A 23,260-nucleotide genomic window follows, 5' to 3' on the forward strand; every position below is an offset into this window, starting at 1 on the left:
TTCCTCCAGGAGGTGGCTACGGGATTCTTGAGCTGTGGCTGATTTACCTCCCGTTTGATGGTGCCTACATGGAGCCAATGCCACTTGGAGGAGCCAGTGGTATGACACCAATGATCTTTATAGCTCTCTGTAAAAGGGGCATTCTTGCCACCACTGTAAAAAAGGGCATTCCACCAAAAGTAAGGGTGTTCCCACTGACCCCCAATGAATGGGTTTAATGAGGGTTTCCCCGAGACCTGAAAATAATTTTAAGGGTTCCCCTGGGGTAATAAGGTTGAGAAAGGCTGCTTTAGAAAGAAGCCCTCTGGTCATGTCCCAAAATAGTTCCCTTCTGGACAGAAACGCAATTATTGCTGAATCGACTGTTGGGCGTGCAGGTTCCTAGAGTCCCGAAATTATTTCTTCTTGGAGTGTCTGGATTACGAATACCTCGACACTCCGGGAAATTACTTGGCCACGTTCTTACATTAGCGAGATGTCTGGTAGCCCTCCACTGGAAAAGACAGGCCCCGCCTACCCAAACAGAACTCTATACCAGAATAAGACATAGAGCTAATGGAGAAAATGACAGCCAGACTACAAAATAGATTGGAGGCACATGATAAGGTCTGGGAGGATTGGCATAGGCAAGAGGACCCACCCTAGGCCGGCGGCTAAGCCCCCTCCCCCCTCCCCTTCTTATTCCTCTTTTCTTCTTTCCTCCTTTATCTTCTTTCATTTCTTACAATGCTAGATTATATTTAGTTTAACAACGATATCTGCTGGTTGACAGTTTTAGAAGATATGGAATGTGCCATACCACTACTGTACTTGGATGATTATATTCTGAAGTTTACTGATTACCAGATTGACTTCCACCAGTTGCACTTAGTTACATGCGATACTACTGTCCTTTGTATGTATATATCTTTATGTATAATAAAAAATTGTTATTTGAAAAAAAAAAAAAAGAAAGAAGCCCTCCAGCACCACGCTGACAGGCGCTTCCACCCTCACCCGGTTTTCCTTCCAGGTTCGCATTCTCTGGCCGTACGATTGGTTGCGGCATGATGAAGTCACTCCGGCACATGTGCACAGGAGTCCAGGACCGCGTCATGGGGCTCCAAAGGGACAGGATGGGTATACCGACCCTTCAGAGAACATGCGCTGGTGACATCACTGGCTGCATGCAGTGTGAATATCTCCTAAACCGTACAGGTTTAGGAGATAGTCACTGTACCCACAGGTAAGCCTTATTATATTTATTTTATTTATTTCAGATACTTGTTTTGCGCCGTCAATTTACGCGGCGCTTTACATATACACTGTACATTCACATCAGTCCCTACCCTCAAGGAGCTTACACTCTAAGGTCCCCAACTCACATTCATACATACTAGGGACAATTTAGACAGGATCCATTTAACCTACCAGCATGTCTTTGGAGTGTGGGAGGAAACCCACACAGGCACAGGGAGAACATGCAAACTCCAGGCAGGTAGTGTTGTGGTTGGGATTCGAACCAGCAACCCTTCTTACTGCTAGGTGAAAGTGCTATCCACTACACCACTGTGCCGCCCCATATTTATAATGTAGTGTGGATTGGTGACATGGTTTACAGGCACCACATCCTTGGGTAAATATTTACATAACAAGGAATGTTTTTAATGGGATTTTAACAGTGCCAAGAATAGAGCAAGAAAGTACTTTATAATAAAATGTTCTCACATCATCAACTCCTTCAGATGCGCGCTATAGCCGAATGACGGCTACAGCGCGGATCTACATTGCCGGGAGTACATCAATAGACGTCCTCCCCTTTGCACGCTCCCCGCGCGCCCCCTGCAGGGCGTGCGCTGTGATCACATTGTCACCAAGACTCGGGTGATCACAGATCCGAGTAAGGGGCCGATCCCGGCCCCTCACCACGTGATCAGCTGTCAGCCAATGACAGCTGATCACGTGATGTCAATAGAAGATCAGTAATCTTTTTCTTTTCTCCTAACGCTGACAGCGTGATGAGAAAAAAAAGCCGATCACCGGCTTCAGTGCAAGGGACATCGGTGAAGAGGTGAAGCCGCCTCATCTGTGCCCACCAATACCACCTACTAGTGCCCACACAGTGGCAGCAATCAGTGCCACCCATCAATGCCCACCAGTGGTGCCAATCAGTGCCTCATCAGTACCACCCAGCAGTGCTGCCTATCAGTGTCACCTACCAGTGCCAATCAGTGCTCATCACTGCCACCCATCAGTGCCACCTATTAGTGCCCTTCAGTGCCACCTATCAATGCTCTTCAGTGCCGCCCAATAGTGTCACCTATCAGTGCCACCCATCAGTGCCCACTAGTGCCACCTCATCAGTGCCGCATATTAGTGCCCATCAGTGCAGCCTTATCAGTGCCCATCAGTGCCGCCTTATCAGTGCCCATCAGTGCAGCCTCATCAGCGTACATCAATGAAGGAGAAAAATTACCTGTTTTAGATTTTGTTAATACATTTTGCAAACGGTTTTGTATTTTGTTTTTAAATTTTGGTGTTTTTTAATTTTTTTAACAAAAAATTAAAAACCCAGAGGTGATAAAATACCACCAAAAGAAAGCTCTATTTGTGGGAAAAAAATGATAAAAATTTAATTTGGGTACAGTGTTGTATGACCGCGCAATTGTCGTTCAAAGAGTGACAGCGCTAAAAGCTGAAAATTGGTCTGGGCAGGAGGAGGGTTTAGGTGCCCAGTAAGCAAGTGGTTAAAAGTTTAACACATTAAAATCAAACAACTTGTCTTTTACATGGACAAATAGTGGTGATGTGGTATCTGTTCCCGACATGTTTTGCCAAAACATTGAAAAATAGATTACACATAATAATAAAGTAATTACATACAGCAGTGGCCAAAGGTTTTGAGAATAGTACAAATATTAATTTTCACAAAGTCTGCTGCTTCAGTGTTTTTTAGATCTTTTTGTCAGATGTTACTATGGTATACTGAATTCTAATTACAAGCATTTCATAAGTGTCAAAGGCTTTTATTGACAATTACATGAAGTGTATGCAAAGAGTCAATATTTGCAGTGTTGACCCTTCTTTTTCAAGACCTCTGCATTGCACCCTGGCATGTTGTCAGTCAACTTCTGGGCCACATCCTGGCAGCCCATTCTTGCATAATCAATGCTTGGAGTTTGTCAGATTTTGTGGGGTTTTTTTTGTTCACCTGCCTCACGAGGATTGACCACAAGTTCTCAATGAGATTAAGGTCTGGGGAGTTTCCTGGTCATGGACCCAAAATAGTTATCACTTTTGTCTTATGGCAAGGTGCTCTATCATGTTGGAAAAAGCATTGTTCGTCATCAAACTGTTCTTGGATGGTTGGGAGGAGTTGCTCTCGGAGGATGTTTTTGTACCATTCACCACTGTGATTGAGCCCACTCCCTTGGCTGAGACGCAACCCCACACATGAATGGTCTCAGGATGCTTTACTGTTGGCATGACAGGACTGATGGGAGCGATCACCTTTTCTTCTCCGGACAAGGTTTTTTTCCGGATGCCCCAAACAATCAGAAAGGGGATTCATCACAGAAAATGACTTTACCCCAGCCATCAGCAGTACAATCCCTGTAACTTTTGCAGAATATACGTCTGTCCCTGATGTTTTTCCTGGAGAGAAGTGGCTTCTTTGCTGAACTTCTTGAAAGCAGGCCACCTTCCAAAAGTCTTCTCCTCACTGTGCATGCAGATGGACTTACACCTGCCTGCTGCCATTCCCGAGCAAGCTCTGCACTGGTGGTGCCCCGATCTCGCAGCTGAATCAACTGTAGGAGACGGCCTTGGTGCTTGCTAGACTTTCTTGGGTGCCCTTAAGCCTTCTTCAGAACAATTGAACCTCTCTACTTGAAGTTCTTGATGATCCAATAAATGGCTGATTTAGGCGCAATCTTAGTAGCAGCAATATTCATGCCAGTGAATCCCTTTTTATGCAAAGCAATGATGACTGCACGTTTCCTTGCAGGTAACCATGGTTAGAGAAGAACAATGATTTCAAGCACTACCCTCCCTTTAAAGCTTCCAGTCTGTTATTCTATCTCAATCAGCATTACAGAGTGATTTCCAGCCTTGTCCTTGTCAACACTGACACCTGTGTTAACAAGAGAATCAGTGACATGATGTCAGCTGGGCCTTTTATGGCAGGGCTGAAATGCCGAGGAAATGTTTTTTTATAAAGTTAATTTTCATGACAAAGAGGGACATTTCAATTTATTGCAATTCATCTGATGACTCTTCATAACATTCTGGAGTATATGCAAATTGCCATCATAAAAACGGAGGCAGCAGACTTTGTGAAAATTAATATGTGTGTCATTCTCAAAACTTTTGGCCATGGCTGTACACAGAAAGCCCATTTAGTATTATTCACCCTGTTGAGCCATTTCAATGCTTACCCAGTAAACCACTTGGCAGAAGGCACTTCTTGGTGATATCAAGAGGTTGACAGCCACCGGGAGCGATTGCTGTCCAATGAGGATAGAGCCACTGTGCTCGTGCACATCACTGGATCGGGTGGGCTCAGGCATGCGCAGGAGTGACGTCATCGCGGTTCCAGCCAATCACAGCGCCAAAGCCTGCGAGCCCGGAAGAAACACTGGGGAAGATGGCAGCTGTGTCAGCGGTGTGCGGGTGCCACTGGAGGGCTTCGCTCTAAGGTAAGTATTTCATAATGAGCCAGTATGCGATGCATACTAGCTCATTATGCCTTTGTCTTACATGTTTTTTTTTCCCCAGGGTTTACAACAGCTTTAAGGCTTTAGAACAACTTTAAAAATTGGACGCACTTTGATCAAGGCTATTATTATTTGTGAAGCACTGGACACTTTAAAAAGAATATATGTGTCACACTGGACACGACTTATGAAGTACTGATAACTTTGATGCAAATATGGTACAATATGATTGTTATATATAATTAGCGCTGTATATAAAAAATTGTTATGATTTACTGACACCATAGGGTGCCAGATACAGCAGCATTTTCGTTTTTTTTTTTTTTTAACTAACCGTAGGCATATAATTACTATATATATGTAAAAGAAAAGGCAAGTAATGAATAGATAAAATTAGATCTCCCTTTAAAGCATTCATTAAAACCAAGATGAACAGTAAAAAAGATGATTACCATAAAAAAAACAAAAACCAGAAATAAGCACAGGGATTTCATCTACATAGGTGTACAGAATTCTACGACAACTAAAATTATATGAAAGAAAGTAGAAGCAAGCCTGAAACCTGTTTCTTAGATTGACTAAAATTGTTCAAAACGTCTTAAAGTGATATTAAAGTCTTTTTTTTTTTGTTTAAAAATACCAAACATTTTATAATTGCCTGCTCTGTGTAGTGGTTTTGCACAGAGCAGCCCAAATCCTCTTCTCAGGTCCCTCGCCGGCGCTCCTGGCCCCTTCCTCCTGCTGAGTGTCCCCACAGCAAGTAGCCTTCTATGGGGGCATGCAAGCCATGTTGCTGCTCTGTGTGTCCATTCAGAGCCTGCCCCCTCTCTCTCCTAATTGTCTCACTGATTTGGACTGACATCAGCGGGAACCAATGGCTCCCGCTGTTGTCTCAGCCAATGAGGGGAAGAGTCTCGGGCAATCGAGGCTCTCGTGCAACATCGCTGGATCAATATGGGTTCAGGTAAGTATTAGGGTGGGCTGAGGGGAGCTGCTGCACGCAGAATGTTTTTTATCTTAATGCATAGAAGGCATTAAAATAAACCACTTTAAACAAATTGATTAAAATACCTGGTGTGTAGATCCTACACGGATGGAGATATTCACTGTCCATTACATACCGAAGATGGAAGATGAAGATGCACTTTAGGCATCATGCACATTGGACGTTTTTCTGCAGCTCCTAGGGGCATTTGGCATTTTTTTGCTGCCCCTAAGAGCCCCTGCACGCTAGCCTCTGTGTCCATCCACACATAGGTCTTTAGAGGAGTTTAGAGGCAGGGATGTTTAACCACTTAAGCCCCGGACCATTTGGCTGGCCAAAGACCAGAGCACTTTTTGCGATTCGGCACTGTGCCGCTTTAATCGACAATTGCGCGGTCGTGCGACGTGGCTCCCAAACAAAATTGACGTCCTTTTTCCCCCACAAATAGAGCTTTCTTTTGGTGGTATTTGATCACCTCTGCGGTTTTTACTTTTTGCGCTATAAATAAAAAAATAGCGTCAATTTTGAAAAAAAATGCATTATTTTTTACTCTTTGCTATAATAAATATCCCCAAAAAATATATAAAAAAAACATTTTTTTTCCTCAGTTTAGGCCGATATGTATTCTTCTACATATTTTTGGTAAAAAAAAAAATTGCAATAAGGGTTTATTGATTGGTTTGCGCAAAAGTTATAGCGTCTACAAAATAGGGGATAGTTTTATGGCATTTTTATTGAATTTTTTTTTTTTTTTTTTTTTACTAGTAATGGCGGCGATCAGCGATTTTTATTGTGACTGCGACATTATGGCAGACACGTCTGACAATTTTGGTGTGATTTTGGGACCATTCACATTTATACAGCGATCAGTGCAATTAAAAATGCATTGATTACTGTGTAAATGTGACTGGCAGTGAAGGGGTTAACCACTAGGTGACGCTGTAGGGTTTAAGTGTGTCCTAGGGAGTGATTCTAACTGTGGGGGGGAGGGGCTACATGTGACACGTCACTGATCACCGCTCCCGATTACAGGGAGCTGTGATCAGTGAGATTGTCACTGGGCAGAACGGGGAGATGCTCGTTTACATTAGCACCACCCTGTTTTTCCTCACCGTGAGACGGTCGCGGGTATCCCCGTGGACATCAAGTCCGCGGGACCTGTGATCACGGAGCTCCCGGCGGGGGCGCAAGCTGCCTCTTAAAGGGCAACGTACAGGTACATTAATCTGCCTGTATGAGCCCTTCTGCCGCAGTATATCTGCGTGAGCCGGTCGGCAATCGGTTAAAGGCAGAAAAAAAACTCACAGCCAATCCAGAAGCAACAAAGTTTTGGCAGAAAAAACGCTTGACGCGTGTAAATGTGCCTAAGCACTAGGCACGTTTAGTACCTGAGCATGAATTCATATAAAAGACCAGAATAAATTAATTATTCTGGCCAATTAAATTAACATCCAAGCACTTGGTGCACCTAAATAGGTTACATGAGTTTACAAGTGTCAATCGTTTTTTCCTGCCAAAACTGTGCTGCCAGGAGAGTTAGTGGATTAAAGCACTTGGTATTTTGAATCCCTATATGTCTTAATATATGTCTACGATCTTAATCCGGCATTTCCGTGATTCAGTGCAGAGCCATTCAATGCTCATAGCTGACAGCTGTCAAAGAAAAAAAAAAGGCAGCCAGCAAAGTTTATCACAACTTTGCTCAGTGCTGAGATAAAAAGAAACATTGTATCATTTGGTTCTTTTAGATCTAAGGGATGAACTTCATCTGTAAATGAGGTCAGTTTAACCACTTAAAAGACTAAGCTTTTTTTCTGACACTTGTTGCTTATAAGGTAAAATCTGTGTTTTTTGCTAGAAAATGACTTAGAACCCCCAAACATTATATTTTTTTTTTTTGGCAGAGACCCTAGAGAATAAAATGGCGGTCGTTGCAATATTTTTATGTCACACTGTATTTGTGCAGCTGTCTTTCAAAGGAAATTTTTGGGGAAAAAAATACACTTCAATGAATTAAACAAAAACTAAACAGTAAAGTTATCTCAATTTTTTTTGTATAATGTGAAAGATGATGTTACGCAGAGAATCGTGATCTTTATTCTAAGCAAAAAAAATTGTGATTCTCATTTTATTCAGAATCGTGCAGCTCTAACCTCTACCGTGGTGGCACTTTTGTTACGTTTTCGCATTGGTTGTTCCGTCCACAATTTAGCAGTGAGAACACAAAATGTCCATATTATATAACCCATTCAACCAAGGAACTAAATGTTGACTCTATGTATCCATCCATCTAAAGGACTGTTTACAATCGGAGTCCATAAATAAAAGAAATTCTATTCGCCAAACGCTTTAATCCACTTGTTTAAAGTGTATGTAAACCTCCAACAATGAACTGGTGATCCTGCTGGAAATCCAGTGAGCTGAAAACGCCCTATCATACAATGACCATGATTTGTTCAGTCCATGGGAAGCTAATTGGCCATATGCACAGCAGCACTGTATGGTTGAGGCTCGGTTCACACTGCTGCAACCCCCAAAGTCATGCAACTTTGCATTGCAACTTGTTTGCGACTTGATGCAACTTCACTGCAACTTTGGCTTTGGCCAGTCGTGGCTTCATAGACAAAGACAGCTCAGGAGCGAGCACATGGGGAAGAGAAGAAGCCAAGATCACAGAGGAGGGTTGGGGCCACTCTGTGCAATATAATATACAGAGCAGGCAAGTTTAACATGTTTATTATTTTAATTTAAAAAAAAAATGACTTTAGAAACATTTGTTCATATATTAACCCCTTCACGACCCTATAGCTAAATGATGGCTACAGCACGGTCGCACTTTGCTGGGAGGCCATCGTACGACATCCTCCCGTGCGTGCGCTGCCTGCGCGCCCCCTGCAGAGCACATCGGCGGTGATCTGTGGTTGCTGCGTCCTTCAGAAGCAGCTGATCACAGATTGGGGTAAAGAGCCAATCACGGCGGCTCTTTACCACATGAACAGCTGTGTACAATCACAGCTAATCACAATGTAAACAGGATTTGCCGGTTATCGGCAATCCTCCCCTCACGTTGACAGGGGGTGAGGAGAGGAGAGCCGAAAACCAGCAAATCCACACAAGGGACATCTGCACTGACAATCAGGGCTCTGATCATCAGTGTCCTGATAATCAGTGCAGCCCCAACAGTGCTGGCAATCTGTTCCCACCAGTAGTGCCAATCTGTTCCCACCAGTAGTGCCAATCTGTTCCCACCAGTAGTGCCAATCTGTTCCCACCAGTAGTGCCAATCTGTGCCCATTAGTGTTGCCTATCAGTGCCACCCATCAGTTCTGCCTATCTGTGCAGCCCCATCAATGCTGCCTTATCCATGCCAATCAGTGCTGCCTTATCCATGCCACCTTTTCTTTTTTTTTTCACAAACCCTCCTAGATAATATTTCCTTAACCAATGTATAAAGAATAACAAAAATCTGGAACAAAGGTTTTTGCGTGTTTTCGAGCTTCTTTGAGCTCTTTGGGGCACTAGCTCCTCTCAAAAACGTGAATTTGGTGGGTTTCTTTTACCGCCTTTAGGAGCATATGCCTGAAAACGCCAGAAGAAGCCATAGTGTGCATGGACACATTGGCTAACATGGAGGGGAGTTTCCAGGCAGAAAAAATAAGAGCCCAAAACCGTGGAATTTTGTCCGAAGGGCGTTCGCCCAAACTTGTCTTGCATACACACGGCCACACAATTGTTGGCCAACAATTACGAACGTAGTGATGTACTAGACGTACTACGTGGTTTTTCAGCTCTTTAGCGCCACCCTTTGGGCTCCTTCTGCTATTTTCGTGTTAGTAGAAGTTTGGTGAGTGTTGATTCGCGCTTTTCTTTTCACGTTTTTCATTTAACGCTTTTCATTTCGTGCTTTTCAGTTAGTTTCTGAACGGCCGTTCGTCAACCAGACATGTTGTGGAATCGGAGGAGATAACGTGTTATTTATTATTGGCCTTGGAGTTATTGCTTTGACATAATTTTTTTGGTTGAGTAATGATTTGATTTGGTATATTTTCTATATTTTTGGATGCAAAGAATGCACTTTTATTGGCAGATATCATGTCTAATTTTATTTGTTTTCTTTTTTTAACGCACAATAAAAAAATTGTGTAGAATAATACTTGGCTATGTGTTTTACTTCAAATGACAGTTTGGGAGTAGGCAGTTACTTTAAAAAAAAATACAATGTAAAATTGACAAGGGACACCAACATAGTTGTATCTTTGACCTTAAAAACTACAGGATAATGGTGTTGTGGTAACTTACCCAAATAAAAATAAAAAAGCATAATATTATTATTCTTGATATCACTATAAAAAAGAAGCCTTTGAAAATTCATCTGCAATAATTCCATCAGTATCACCAGCAAAGCAGCTTCATTATTATCCCATTAAAGAAGAAGAGAATTGTGCGCTGCATTTCAAGATTTCATAATTTGCCACGTCACGAATGTTAATTCTCCATTACGAACACTAGTTTACAAGACCGACCGCTTCCGGCTTGTCCTCTCTTCCGAGCATGCGAGTTTATACTTTGGACTTTTGTCCGACCGACTTGTATACACACGCTCGGAAAATCTGACAACAGACATTTGTCTGCGGAAAAATTTTAAAGCCTGCCATCCAACATTTGTCCACAGAAAATCCAACAACAATTGTCCGATGGAGCGTACAAACGGTCGGATTTACCGCCAACAGCCTGTCATCGAACATTTCCCGTCGGAAAGTCCAATCGTGTGTACGAGGCTTAAGTGTAGAAGATTTGAGGAAAGTGTTTGCTTCCTCACTAAAGGTATGCACAGGTATTAGTGATCCGTTACAATTAGCCTTTTGCCTGAACTGTATTAAGTTCCAATTTATGAACCCGCCTGACAGGTCAAAGTTACAGTTTTCCAGGAAATAATTGCAGAGCAGCAAAGTCCCGGGTTGGCCATCCAGCTCATGTCCCTTTATCGGTTCGGCTGCAGAAGATGACAAGAGACAGCTGATTATAGCTACATTAATCATCTAGTTCCTCTCCTGAAAGGAAGCCTTTGAGGCATCAAGACAGCACAGCTTGAGAGCCCTGCTGTCAGAATTCAGACATCTACCACTTCGCCCGAGGAAGATTTTTGCAGGTTTGACAAAAAGTTCTACATACAAGCTCCTGCAGATGAGTATAAAGTTGGACTTTGGGCAAAAAAAAAAAAAAAGAAGCTAAATAAGGAGCTGAAATACAAATGTGTGAAATGTTTTACCTGCCAAAAGATTTGAAATTCTGTCTAGCCAGTTATGTGATCAACACAACCCCATCAAACAGCACAGCCAAGGTCTGGGATCTCATTCTCTATCTTGTAATTAGATGAGTTGCAGCATTTTTCATGGACTCGCCCCAGACTGATGTCAGGGCAATAAGGTCGGGTCCACACCCAGGTATTTTTAAGGGAGTATTCAGTTTTGCAGAAACACACTACAGTCCATTTCACATGGTTTCCTATGGATGTAGTTCACATTTGTGCATTTTATGGAAAGGGCCATGGACTTTTTTTCTGGTTTTTGGTTCCATAGAGTTCAATGGATGAAATGCGTGTAGTGAAAAATGCAAAATGCACCTGGAATATGCAAACTGAAACTGGCTGCTGAATGACCGGGCTATTTTTTGCGATTCGGGACTGTGGTTGGTTAGGGGTGCCTCTTGCTTAACCACTTCAGCCCCGGAAGAATTTACCCCCTTCCCGACCAGAGCACTTTTTTTGCGATTTGGCACTGCGTCGCTTTAACTGACAATTGCGCGGTCGTGCGACGTTGCACCCAAACAAAATTGACGTCCTTTTGTTCCCACAAATAGAGCTTTCTTTTGGTGGTATTTGATCACCTCTGTGGTTTTAATTTTTTGCGCTATAAACAAAAAAAGAGCGACAATTTTGAAAAAAAACAATATTTTGTACTTTTTGCTACAATAAATATCCCCATTTTTTTTTTTAAAAAGCGAATTTTTTCTCAGTTTAGGCCGATATGTATTCTTCTACATATTTTTGGTAAAAGAAAAAAAAAAAAAAATCGCAATAAGCGTATATTGATTGGTTTGTGCAAAAGTTATGGCGTCTACAAAATAGGGGATAGATTTATAGCATTTTTATTATTTATTTATTTTTTTTTACTAGTAATGGCGGCGATCTGCGATTTATTTATTGTGAGTGAGACATTAAGGCGGACACATGGGACAATTTTGACACATTTTTGGGACCACTGGCATTTATACAGCGTTCAGTGCTATAAAAATGCATTGATTACTGTAAAAATGTCACTGGCAGGGAAGGGGTTAATACTAGGGGGCGATCAAGGGGTTAACTGTGTTCCCTGGGAGGCAATTCTAACTGAAGGGGGAGGGGACTGACTAGAGGAAGTGACGGATCGTGGTTCCTAGCTAATAGGAACATACGATCTGTCACTCTTCTCAGAGCGGAACACGGATTTGTGTTACACACACACTTCCCTGTTCTGTCCCTCATGCTCGCGACCATCGGCCACGAGCATCGGCACTCCCGCACCCACTTTTTTTTTTTTCTATCTCAGCAAGGACAGAGAATGATACAATGTATCTCTCTCGTCTATTCACAAAGAGGAAACACGGGGGGGGGGTTAGACTTCACAGTGACTGATCACTGTGATAGCCACAATCAGAGGCTATCACAGCAATCAGGAGACCCTGAATTGGATATACTGGGTCCCGATCGTTAAAAGGGGACCCCGGTGTCTCTGCTGGGAGCGCCCCATGCAGCGCTCTTCCAGTACTAAGCGAGATACGCAAATATGCAGCGCAACGGGAAAAAAAAGCCCTGTCCAGTGGGGCTGCATTTTTGCGTACGGTCGGCGTGAAGGGGTCAATGTGTTTGTAAACCCTCTCATATACCCAGTGAAGTGACTGGCCTCAGATGATGCACAAAGAAGAAACAAATCCTCTTACATAAGTTTTACTTGTTTATCTGCAACATTCTCTTCTCTACATCGGAAGGGAGTTTAACAAGACTCGTGGCCACTCATTAAAATTAGAAGAAAAGAGGTTTAACCTTAAACTAAGTAGAGGGTTCTTTACTGTAAGAGCGGCAAGGATGTGGAATTCCCTTCCACAGGCGGTGGTCTCAGCGGGGGGGCATCTATAGTTTCAAAAAACTATTAGATAAGCACCTGAACTACCGCAACATACAGGGATATACAATGTAATACTGATATATAATCACACACATAGGTTGGACTTGATGGACTTGTGTCTCTTTTCAATCTCGCCAACTATGTAACTATGTAACTATATGTAACATCTATTCAAAGGTGCAGAATTTAGATAAAATCCTTCTTCATCTGTCAGGATCACAGAGAAGGGGCGGAGAGCTGCAGCTCTTGTACAATGTGTGAGAGCTGATTGGAAGAAAGGGACACACAACCCTCTTCACACACTGCATAGGAATGAAGAATGGATACAGAGATATATTCGGAATAGACAAGCTGTGTGCTGAGCTCCCCCCCCCGTCACAAATTTATCTCATGTGTTGGGAAAACTTCTCAGAAGTGACACATGTTGATAACAGAGGAACGAAGCACCAGAGAGAAACGACATTTAGAGCCTTGGAGAGATACAAGTAAATACTACAGATATATCTGCTTAGTTCAGATTTCGTGACTGAGATTTACAACCACTTTAAACTAAAACTATGCCCTCCACTTAAAGAAACATTTTTTTTTTAATAAATCTGCGCATCGACATGCAGGCAAGGTCTGCTTGCACCAGTGTTAATTTTAATGTCAAATTCTAATTTAAGCTGTAATGCATTATTTAAGCATTTCTCTAGAATTGCCAAAGTCATTTATTTTCACGTTATTTTTTTTATGGTTAAGGTTTGAACATGCACTACAGACACAGATTTAGCCATTGTTGTATATAACATCTTTACAAAAAAAAACACGTTTCATAAACAAACAAAAATATTGCTTTTTGACAAACAGAAATGCAACTTTAAAATATGAAAAAAAAAAAAAATACCTGCAAACTCTATTGGCTGTAATGCCATTGTATATACAGTTGCACTCATAAGTTTACATACCCTGGCAGAATTTATGATTTCTTGGCCAATTTTTAGAGAATATTAATAACAACACAAAAACATTTTTTTCACTCGTGTTTGGCTGAAGCCAATTATTATCGAAATAACTGTTTCCTCTTTTTAAATCATTATGACAACTAAACTACCCAAATGACCCTGATCAAAAGTTTACAAACCCTGGTGATTTTGGCCTGATAACATACACACAAGTTGACACAAAGGGGTTTGAATGGCTATTAAAGGTAACCATCCACACCTGTGATCTGTTTGCTTGTAATTAGTGTGTGTGTATAAAAGGTCAATGAGTTTCTGGACTCCAGACAGACCCTTGCATCTTTCATCCAGTGCTACACTGATGTTTCTGGATTCTGGGTCATGGGGAAAGCAAAAGAATTGTCAAAGGATCTGTGGGAAAGGGTTGTTGAACTGTATAAAACAGGAAAGGGATATAAAAAGATATCCAAGGAATTGAGAATGCCAATCAGAAGTGTTCAAACTCTAATCAAGAAGTGGAAAATGAGGGGTTCTGTTGAAACCAAACCACGGTCAGGTAGACCAACTAAAATTTCAGCCACAACTGCCAGGAAAATTGTTCGGGATGCAAAGAAAAACCCACAAATCAGGTGAAATACAGGACTCTCTGAAAACATGTGGTGTGGGTGTTTCAAGATGCACAATAAGGAGGCACTTGAAGAAAGATGGGCTGCATGGTCGAGTCGCCAGAAGAAAAACATTACTACACAAATGCCACAAAGTATCCCGCTTACAAAACGCCAAACAGCACAGTTTGGAGTGATGAGACCAAAATTGAGCTTTTTGGCCACAACCATAAATGCTACATTTGGAGAGGAATCAACAAGGCCTATGGTGAAATTTACACCATTCCTACTGTGAAGCACGGAGGTGGATCGCTGATGTTTTGGGGATGTGTGAGCTACAAAGGCACAGGAAATTTGGTCAAAATTGATGGCAAGATGGATGCAGTATGTTATCAAAAAATACTGGAGAAACATTTGCATTCATCAGCCAGGAAGCTGCGCATGGGACGTACTTGGACATTCCAACATGACAATGATCCAAAACACAAGGCCAAGTGGACCTGTCATTGGCTACAGCAGAATAAAGTGAAGGTTCTGGAGTGGCCATCTCAGTCTCTTGACCTCAATATCATTGAGCCACTTTGGGGAGATCTCAAACGTGCAGTTCATGCAAGACAGCCCAAGAATTTACAGGAACTGGAGGCTTTTTGCCAAGAGGAATGGGCAGCTTTACCATCCGAGAAGATAAAGAGCCTCATCCACAAATATCACAAAAGACTTCAAGCTGTCATTGAAGTTAAAGAGGGCAATACACGGTATGAAGAACTGGGGTATGTAAACTTTTGATCAGGATCATTTGGGTAGTTTCTGTTGCCATTATGATTTAAAAAGAATAAACACAGTTGATTGATAATAAATGGCTTCAGCCAAACACTAACCATGAGTGAAAGAAAAGTTTTTGTTTTAACATTCATATTCTCTAAAAAATGGCCAAGAAATCATAAATTCTGCCAGGGTATGTAAACTTATGAGCACAACTGTATTATCTGAACACATTGCCAGCATTAAGTATTTTTTTTTCTTTCAGATGCCCCCTACTTATTCCTATGTGGTAGTGCAATACATGTTTGAACTTTAATGTGCTATTATTATTATAGGCTGGGGATGGAATTGTGTTGCCAATTTAGAAAACTCCAGCAGAGGGCACCAAAGAGATAGCGTGAATGAGTGTAATGTGTGGAACTGCATAGGAAAGGGAAAGGATTGATGGGAGCCCGCATCTCTCAGCCAATACAGCTTGCCGATGGAGTCAGGGGGCAGGGGATTTAACAGACAGACAGAGCTCCGAGGAAAAAGGAAGTTCGGTAAATCCGAGTGGGTAAACGTCCCTCCCTCACATTTTCCTTCTGTTTTCGTTTGTTGCCGAAAATCGGAATAGATATTCATCATAGTTTTTATCAATTGACTTCATTCGAATTTTATTTTAGTTTAGTTTTTGTCACTGAAAACATGCAGCTGGTGAAAACATGTTCGTTGATGGAATTGACACCGACTTCCACCTATAGACTTTTTGCAGAGGGGCAGCACACGGCCCTATTTTACAGGAAGCGGCACCAGCAATGTCATTACCTGCCCTCAGCAACAGCCAATTGTCATCTGATTCAAAACACAAAGTCATCAATAGTTGAGAGACGTACCTGTGCACCTATTTTGCTCATCATAATCCATAAACCTTGCCCTTCGTTTCTCAGATTTCCGTTGACATTCTGCAGGTCATCCAATGCCTCACACAACTGGGAAACGAAAATGAAAGATTTTTACAAGAGAAGAGAAGACATATTACTTCATAACACATTCAGACCTGGGTAAAACCTGTTATGTGAAAGTATTTTCCACCCAAAAATTACGGATCTGAAGTGAATCTTAGGTTTGGTTCTGAACCCCTTCTGTATGCATACACGTGGCAGCACAGAGGTGGGCAAATGTGTGCCTGTTGGCTGTCACTGGCAGTTCCAGGTCACAAAACAATTGGAAGCTGGTAGGATGGATTCTGATCATGTGATCAGTGACAGCAAATTTCAGGGATCACATGATCAGGAAGCCAATGTAACACTTTCACAATGTTTTCTTTTGTGCAGTTCATTATTATTAAAGCTGATCTCCAGCTTCACTTTTAACTAGTTCATTTGGGTCAAGCTGGCGCAAGTAAACGAGTTCCTGCACTAGGGCCCCTTTCAGACGGAGAGTCCAAGTGGATCCGCCTGCTCAGAGGGGGATCTCTCCACTGATCCCCTCTGAGCAGGTGGACGACAGGTCCGTGTCCACTATGCAGAGCGGACACAGTCACAGCCCGCTTTCCTCTTTTGGGAAGGCGAATGGAAATGGACTGCATGTCCGTTTTTCATCCGGTTGTCATCCAATCCACCAGTCTGTTTTTAGTTAATTTTATCGGATCAGATGCCCGGCAGGAGTCAGCAGTCACATGTTCGCTGAAATCCACAGGCGCATAGAGAACAATGGGTAGTACGATCTGATCCGCCTGAAAAACAGACAGGCAGACCCGATCGGTCCGCTCAGATGAAAGGAGCCTAACAGGTGTGCCCACTGAGCACGATGTATTAACTGTATGTAGCCTCACAGTGCTATGATCCGGCTATGGGACGCAAACTTCCAATCCCACACCTCAAAAAAAATTGAGTCTTGCTGAGTGCTGCTCGGCCATTCGAAGGAAGCTATGTATACTCTGTACGAATACAAAGCTTCCTCTGATTGGCTGAGGTGAAGAGGCAAGTGAATGACATCATTAACACCTCAGCCAATCAGAAGAAGCTTTGTATTCATACAGAGAATACATAGCTGCCTATGAATGGCTGAGCAGCCCAACTCAGGTTTGTTCAGGTGTGGGATGAGAAGCTTGCATTCCACAGCCGGAACACAGTTCTGTAAATTGTATTTAGCGGAGGCTACATACAGTTTGTACACTGCACACAGTGAGCAAACCTGCTAGAGTAGGAAGTTGTTTGCTTGGGCCAGCTTGACCCAATCTAAGGCCTGGTTCGCACTATTGCAGGAATCACACCCGCATCCACCTGCAGCCAAAACACGCTGCTGTTTAAAAATGTGTGGGGATGGCATTCATTCTGAACGGCGACCCCACAGCACATTGGCAGGTGCGGAAACCTCCGGGGAAATTGCATTGGTGGAAAAGCACCAAGCGATTTTCCCGGCAGTTGCGTATTCAAAATGAAACACGGGCACACCAGCCCATTCAAATGAAAGGGCTGACATACCTGCACAAATGCGGACCGCAGACTTGCAATAATGTGAACCAGGTCTAACTATTTAAAGTAAAGCTGCAGATCAGCTTTAAAATATCGCCTACATGGTTTAGGCGATATCCCCGGTATCTGCATGTGTCGACGTCAACGGCACATGCACACTAAAGCAGTGGAACGTACATGCCGTTTGCTTTAGTGAGTGTGCCGTTACCGGTGACTCCCGCGCACAAGTGACGTCATTGCGGCTCCAGCCAATCACAGCGCCAGAGCTGTGATACCCGGAAATAACTCCGGGGAGAAATGTCACCGGCCGGTGCTGTGTAGGGGCACTGAAGCGGGGCTTCGATCTCAGATGAGTATTACATAATGAGCTAGTATGCTATGCATACTAGCTCATTATGCCTTTGTCTTGCAGGTCTTTTTTTTTTTTTTTTTTCATGTGGGTTTACAACCACTTTAATAGCAGACATCTTTTGTTATTGGCACTTAGGTTTGAAGTGTATTTCCCCACATATCCCAATGACAGCGCCACCCTCTGCAGTCAGCAATCTGATTACTTTATGACTAGCTAATATCATTGCATTTACCCTTGGGTTCTTACCACTATATGGCCTGTTTCACACCGGCTTCAGCTTGTATACGAGCAGCAAAACAAGCAGCAAGCCTTTACAAAACATTTGCAGAGTTTTCAGTAAGCTTTGTTGAAGCTTTTAAAGCACCATTTATCTCCAGTTTGTAAATGCTGAACACAGATCCCAATGGGAATCTTCACTGCCACTTTAAGCAAGCTGCTAGCAAGCTTCCGCAGGCTTTCAACAAGCTTCAAGAAGTGCTGAAGCCTGCTAGCAGCTTGCTTAACCTGCTTGCCGACCGTATACTGTATATATACGGCGGCAAATTGGCTCCTTTCCGCAGGATCACGTACCTGTATGTGATCCTGCACTTCTGGGTCTGGGGCGCCGCCAAGCACATCCGGCGACCCACTCCCGCTGTTATTGGACACAACGGGAGCCAATCAGTGCGTCCGACGGACGCGAAGTCCACCAGGACTCGCCGATCATTAGCAAGAGAGACAGAATGGCGGTCGGTATATGTAAAAAGGCTGATCGCCATTCTGTGAGAAATGGAGATAGTGAGTCTGTGTTTCTGCTAAGCAGTAACCCTGATCTCTGCCTTCCCTTAGTAGACGCACCCCCCACATAGTTAGCAAGCACTCCCTAGGAGCATGTTTAACCCTTTGATCACCCCTGATAACCCCCTTTTTGCCAGTGTGATTAGTACAGTGACAGCGCATATTTTTATCACTGATCACTGTTTTAGTGTCACTGGTCCCCAAAAAGTGTCAGTGTCCGATTTGTCCACCGCAATGTCGCAGTCCCGCTATAAATTGCAGAACACCGCCATTACTAGTAAAAAAAAATAATAAATTACATAAAACTATCCCCTATTTTGTAGACGCTATAACTTTTGCACAAATTAATCAATATACGCTTATTGGGATTTTTTTTTTTTACCAAAAATATGTAGCAGAATACATATTGGCCTAAAGTGATGAAGAAATTTGAATATTTTTTCCATATTTTTATTGGATAGGTTTAACAAAGTAAGAAATATGTTTTTTTTTTTTTTAAATTGTCGTTTTTTTTTGTTTATAGCATAAAAAATAAAAACTGCAGAGGTGATCAAATACCACCAAAAGAAAGCTCTATGTGTGGGAAAAAAATGACATCAATTTTATTTGGGTACAACGTCGCACGACCGTGCAATTGTCAATTAAAGTTACGCAGTGCCGTATCGCAAAAACTGGGCCTGGTCATGAAGAGGGATACAATTTCTGGAGGGCAAGTGGTTAAAGTGGCAATCAACACATTCTTATTGGGATCTGTGTTCAGTATTTAGAAACTGGAGAAGAAAGGTACTTTAAAAAGCTTCAACAAAGCTTACTGAAAGCTCTGCAAATGTTTTGTGAAAGCTTACTGTTCACACTTCTCTTATACAAGCCGAACCCTTTGTGAAATAGGCCTTACAGACCTACAACTCAACAACAAGATTCCATTCCTCATTCAAGCGGTTCTGAAATGGGGCAATGCTCCAGTAAACAATATCTCAAGGCTTCGGCCCCCAGAGGCACTGGTTTAAAGATAGGTCTACTATGCAGACAAGTGGGCTGTGTTGGTAACCCCCCTCCTATTACCTTCATAGGAACGCTCTGATTTTACAGTGGTTATTCTGCAGAACAGGACAGTACAAACCTTGTTATATTCAATATGGAGTTTTTCCTGTTCATATTCTAGTTTGTTTTTAATGTTCTTCTGTTCGGACAAACTTTCCTGAAGCTGCAACATGCGCAGATTCCGTTCTAGAGGCATAAAGGAAAAAACATGTTTAGGGTGTAACATTTAACATGTTCCAGAACCCCCCCCCCCTCACCCCAAGACCCCCAGTCCCCTACAGCCATGTAATTTATTCACAGCAATCTGTGAACGAATGGACTACAAGTCCCATCTTCCACCACGGCAGATGGCTTATAGTTCTCACTGAACTACGGGTGCTTTGATCAATGTGCTCATATTCCATTCACACTTCCTCCAGTGGAAAGGCCGTACAGAAATACAGGCAGAAAGGTGGAGGTAGAGTTTTCAGGAGGCCTGGCAATGCACCAGGGATCCGCTGATTGCAAGTGTAATGCTTTGCAAAAGGGAGAAAACAAATAATAAATGCACATTTTTTTTCCTGAAAAGTATGTGCATTTATTATTTTTTCCCTAAAGATAAAACTTTAAGCCTTTAAGTTAAAAAGGAACTTATTATTCAGACATTTTCTACATAGGGAATATGAGCATATTTGCACAAAGACCACCCATGTCCATCACCCCGCCCAAGGATCCAGCCATACTTCCTCACCGTCTCCCCACTACAACAATCTTCACTTACCTAACCTTCAGTGTCAGGTGGTACCAGAGCTTAGAAGAGGGAATGTTGTCATAGCACTTTCATGTGACAGTGGTAATTAGCCTGGTGATTGGCTACTTGGGCTTCAGCATTGTCAAACAATTATTTGACTCCCCCCTGCAGATTTTGCAAGTTTGCCCACTTACAAAGAAATGAAGGATCTATAATTTTTTATCATAGGTGTATTTTAAACGATAGACACAGAATATCAACCAAAAATCCAGAAAAAACACGTTACAAATGTTAAAAATGGAGTTGTAGTTCAGTGAGTAAAATAAGTATTTGATCCCCTACCAACCAACAATAATTCCGTCTCCCACAGACTGGCTACAGTAGGTGCTCATGTGGTACACAGATTAGTCCTGTCAATGTAAGAAGGAGCTCCTAATGACAAATCGTTATGTGTATAAATATGGAAGAGCCCTGGGGCCATCATAAAAAAAAAAATACAGAATTATGAGTTTGCAAAAAAAAAATTTTTTTTTACAGAATTCTGAGTTTGAAAGTCAGAATTCTGAGATTAAAAGTCAGAATTCTGAGTTAAAATGTCAGAATTCTGAGTTTCAAAGTCAGAATTCTGAGTTTGAAAGTCAGAATTCTGAGATTAAAAGTCAGAATTCTGAGTTTCAATGTCAGAATTCTGAGTTTCAAAGTCAGAATTCTGAGTTTCAAAGTCAGAATTCTGAGATTCAAAGTCAGAATTCTGAGATTCAAAGTCAGAATTCTGAGTTTCAAAGTCAGAATTCTGAGTTTATAAATATAGTAGTCTTTATTAGGAAGATTTTAGGACCAATGAGCAATAAGGTAGTAACACCTACAGATCATCATTCTGCAGACATACATGTCTTCTGCTCTGTATATGGATATGTAAATCTATCTTAGTTACAGCACACAGTATAGGGAAGCAGGCAGTGCTGGGTTCTCTGGTTCCTCTGTATTAACTTATTAATTAGTCCCTTGGTTTGCTGTCTTATCCTTCTTCTCTGTCATCTGCTCCAACATAAAGAGCCATGCTGAAAACGTATTGTGTGTGAGGGGAGAGGGGAGGGGGGGGGGGCACAGCTTCCATAGATAACAGAACACAAGGGCCAGCACACCTCTGCACCCCAACTTGTAGGACACATTGCACTATTGCCCCTACATGAGGGAATTGTGAATGGCTAGAAGGCAGCAGGAAAATGTGTGTCTATGTTCATAACAGATTAATCATAGCAATTAATTGTATGGACTGATAAGGTGTTTCACAGACAATTTATCTCATATTCAACATAAAAAGCATTGATAAAGTGTCCTTAAGTGATAGCCTTGTGGTTCGAGTAACAGGCTTATAGTGTTGAAAGTTGTAGGTTCTAATCCAGTTCAGGGCATAACCTTTAGTTGTATATTTTCAATATATTGATTTTATATTAAACATATTTTAAAATATATATATATATGTATTTTATTGATATATCCAAATTGATTTCAAGGCATATTAACAAAGACATATAGATAAAAATGTTGTATATGCTGACTACTATAAATTAGAGAGTAGGGATTTTTTTACAAATCGGTGTATATATTGGGATGATTTTGGTGACATGGGGCCAGTTCTCAATTTTAGGAGATTGTCCCTGGAAGCTGCATGATAACCATCATGTCTTATAACTCAGCCCTGAGCTCTGCACTATAATCTGTGTACTACAATGTACACGTCCATATCTCCCCTTCACTGATTGGCTGCACTTTATCCCCACTGACACCGATGCAGCACCATTTTCCTCTTAGCTACACCATTGACACAGAAATTTTTTCCATCCAATGACACCACCGATACAGGGTCATTTTTCCCATCCAGTGACACTACCGATGCAGGGTCATTTTTCCCATCCAGTGACACCACCGATGCAGGGTCATTTTTCCTATCCAATGACACCACCGATGCAGGGTCATTTTTCTCATGTAATGATATCACCGATGCAGGGTCATTTTTCCCATGTAATGATATCACCGATGCAGGGTCATTTTTCCCATCTAATGACATCACCGATGCAGGGTCATTTTTCCCATCTAAAGACACCACCGATGCAGGGTCATTTTTCCCATGTAATGATATCACCGATGCAGGGTCATTTTTCCCATCTAATGACATCACCGATGCAGGGTCATTTTTCCCATCTAAAGACACCACCGATGCAGGGTCATTTTTCCCATGTAATGACATCACCGATGCAGGGTCATTTTTCCCATCTAATGACATTACCGATGCAGGGTCATTTTTCCATCTAATGACACCACCGATGCAGGGTCATTTTTCCCATCTAATGACATCACCGATGCAGGGTCATTTTTCCCATCTAATGACATCACCGATGCAGGGTCATTTTTCCCATGTAATGATATCACCGATGCAGGGTCATTTTTCCCATCTAAAGACACCACCGATGCAGGGTCATTTTTCCCATGTAATGACCCCACCGATGCAGGGTCATTTTTCCCATGTAATGATATCACCGATGCAGGGTCATTTTTCCCATCTAAAGACACCACCGATGCAGGGTCATTTTTCCCATGTAATGATATCACCGATGCAGGGTAATTTTTCCCATGTAATGATATCACCGATGCAGGGTAATTTTTCCCATCTAATGATATCACCGATGCAGGGTCATTTTTCCCATCTAAAGACACCACCGATGCAGGGTCATTTTTCCCATCCAATGA

The 23,260-nt window shown here is 42.1% G+C and overlaps 1 protein-coding gene across 5 annotated transcripts in view; it reads right to left on the bottom strand.

Annotated features, from left to right (window-relative positions):
* PHF14 (PHD finger protein 14) overlaps positions 1-23,260 on the bottom strand; it is a 368,482-nt gene that overhangs the window by 268,757 nt on the left and 76,465 nt on the right. For all 5 annotated transcript variants that reach the window (XR_012244357.1, XR_012244356.1, XR_012244358.1 and 2 more), the window contains 2 exons: positions 19,859-19,965; positions 16,026-16,121 (listed from right to left, as the gene is read on the bottom strand). Coding sequence is in view for 2 of the 5 variants with exons in the window: in XM_073629538.1 (XP_073485639.1) it covers positions 16,026-16,121; positions 19,859-19,965 (203 nt within the window). In the remaining 3 variants the exon portion in view is untranslated. The remainder of the gene's footprint in view (positions 1-16,025; positions 16,122-19,858; positions 19,966-23,260) is intronic.

Source organism: Aquarana catesbeiana, linkage group LG05, assembly GCF_042186555.1.
Source record: "Aquarana catesbeiana isolate 2022-GZ linkage group LG05, ASM4218655v1, whole genome shotgun sequence".
NCBI classification, from domain to species: Eukaryota; Metazoa; Chordata; class Amphibia; order Anura; family Ranidae; genus Aquarana; species Aquarana catesbeiana.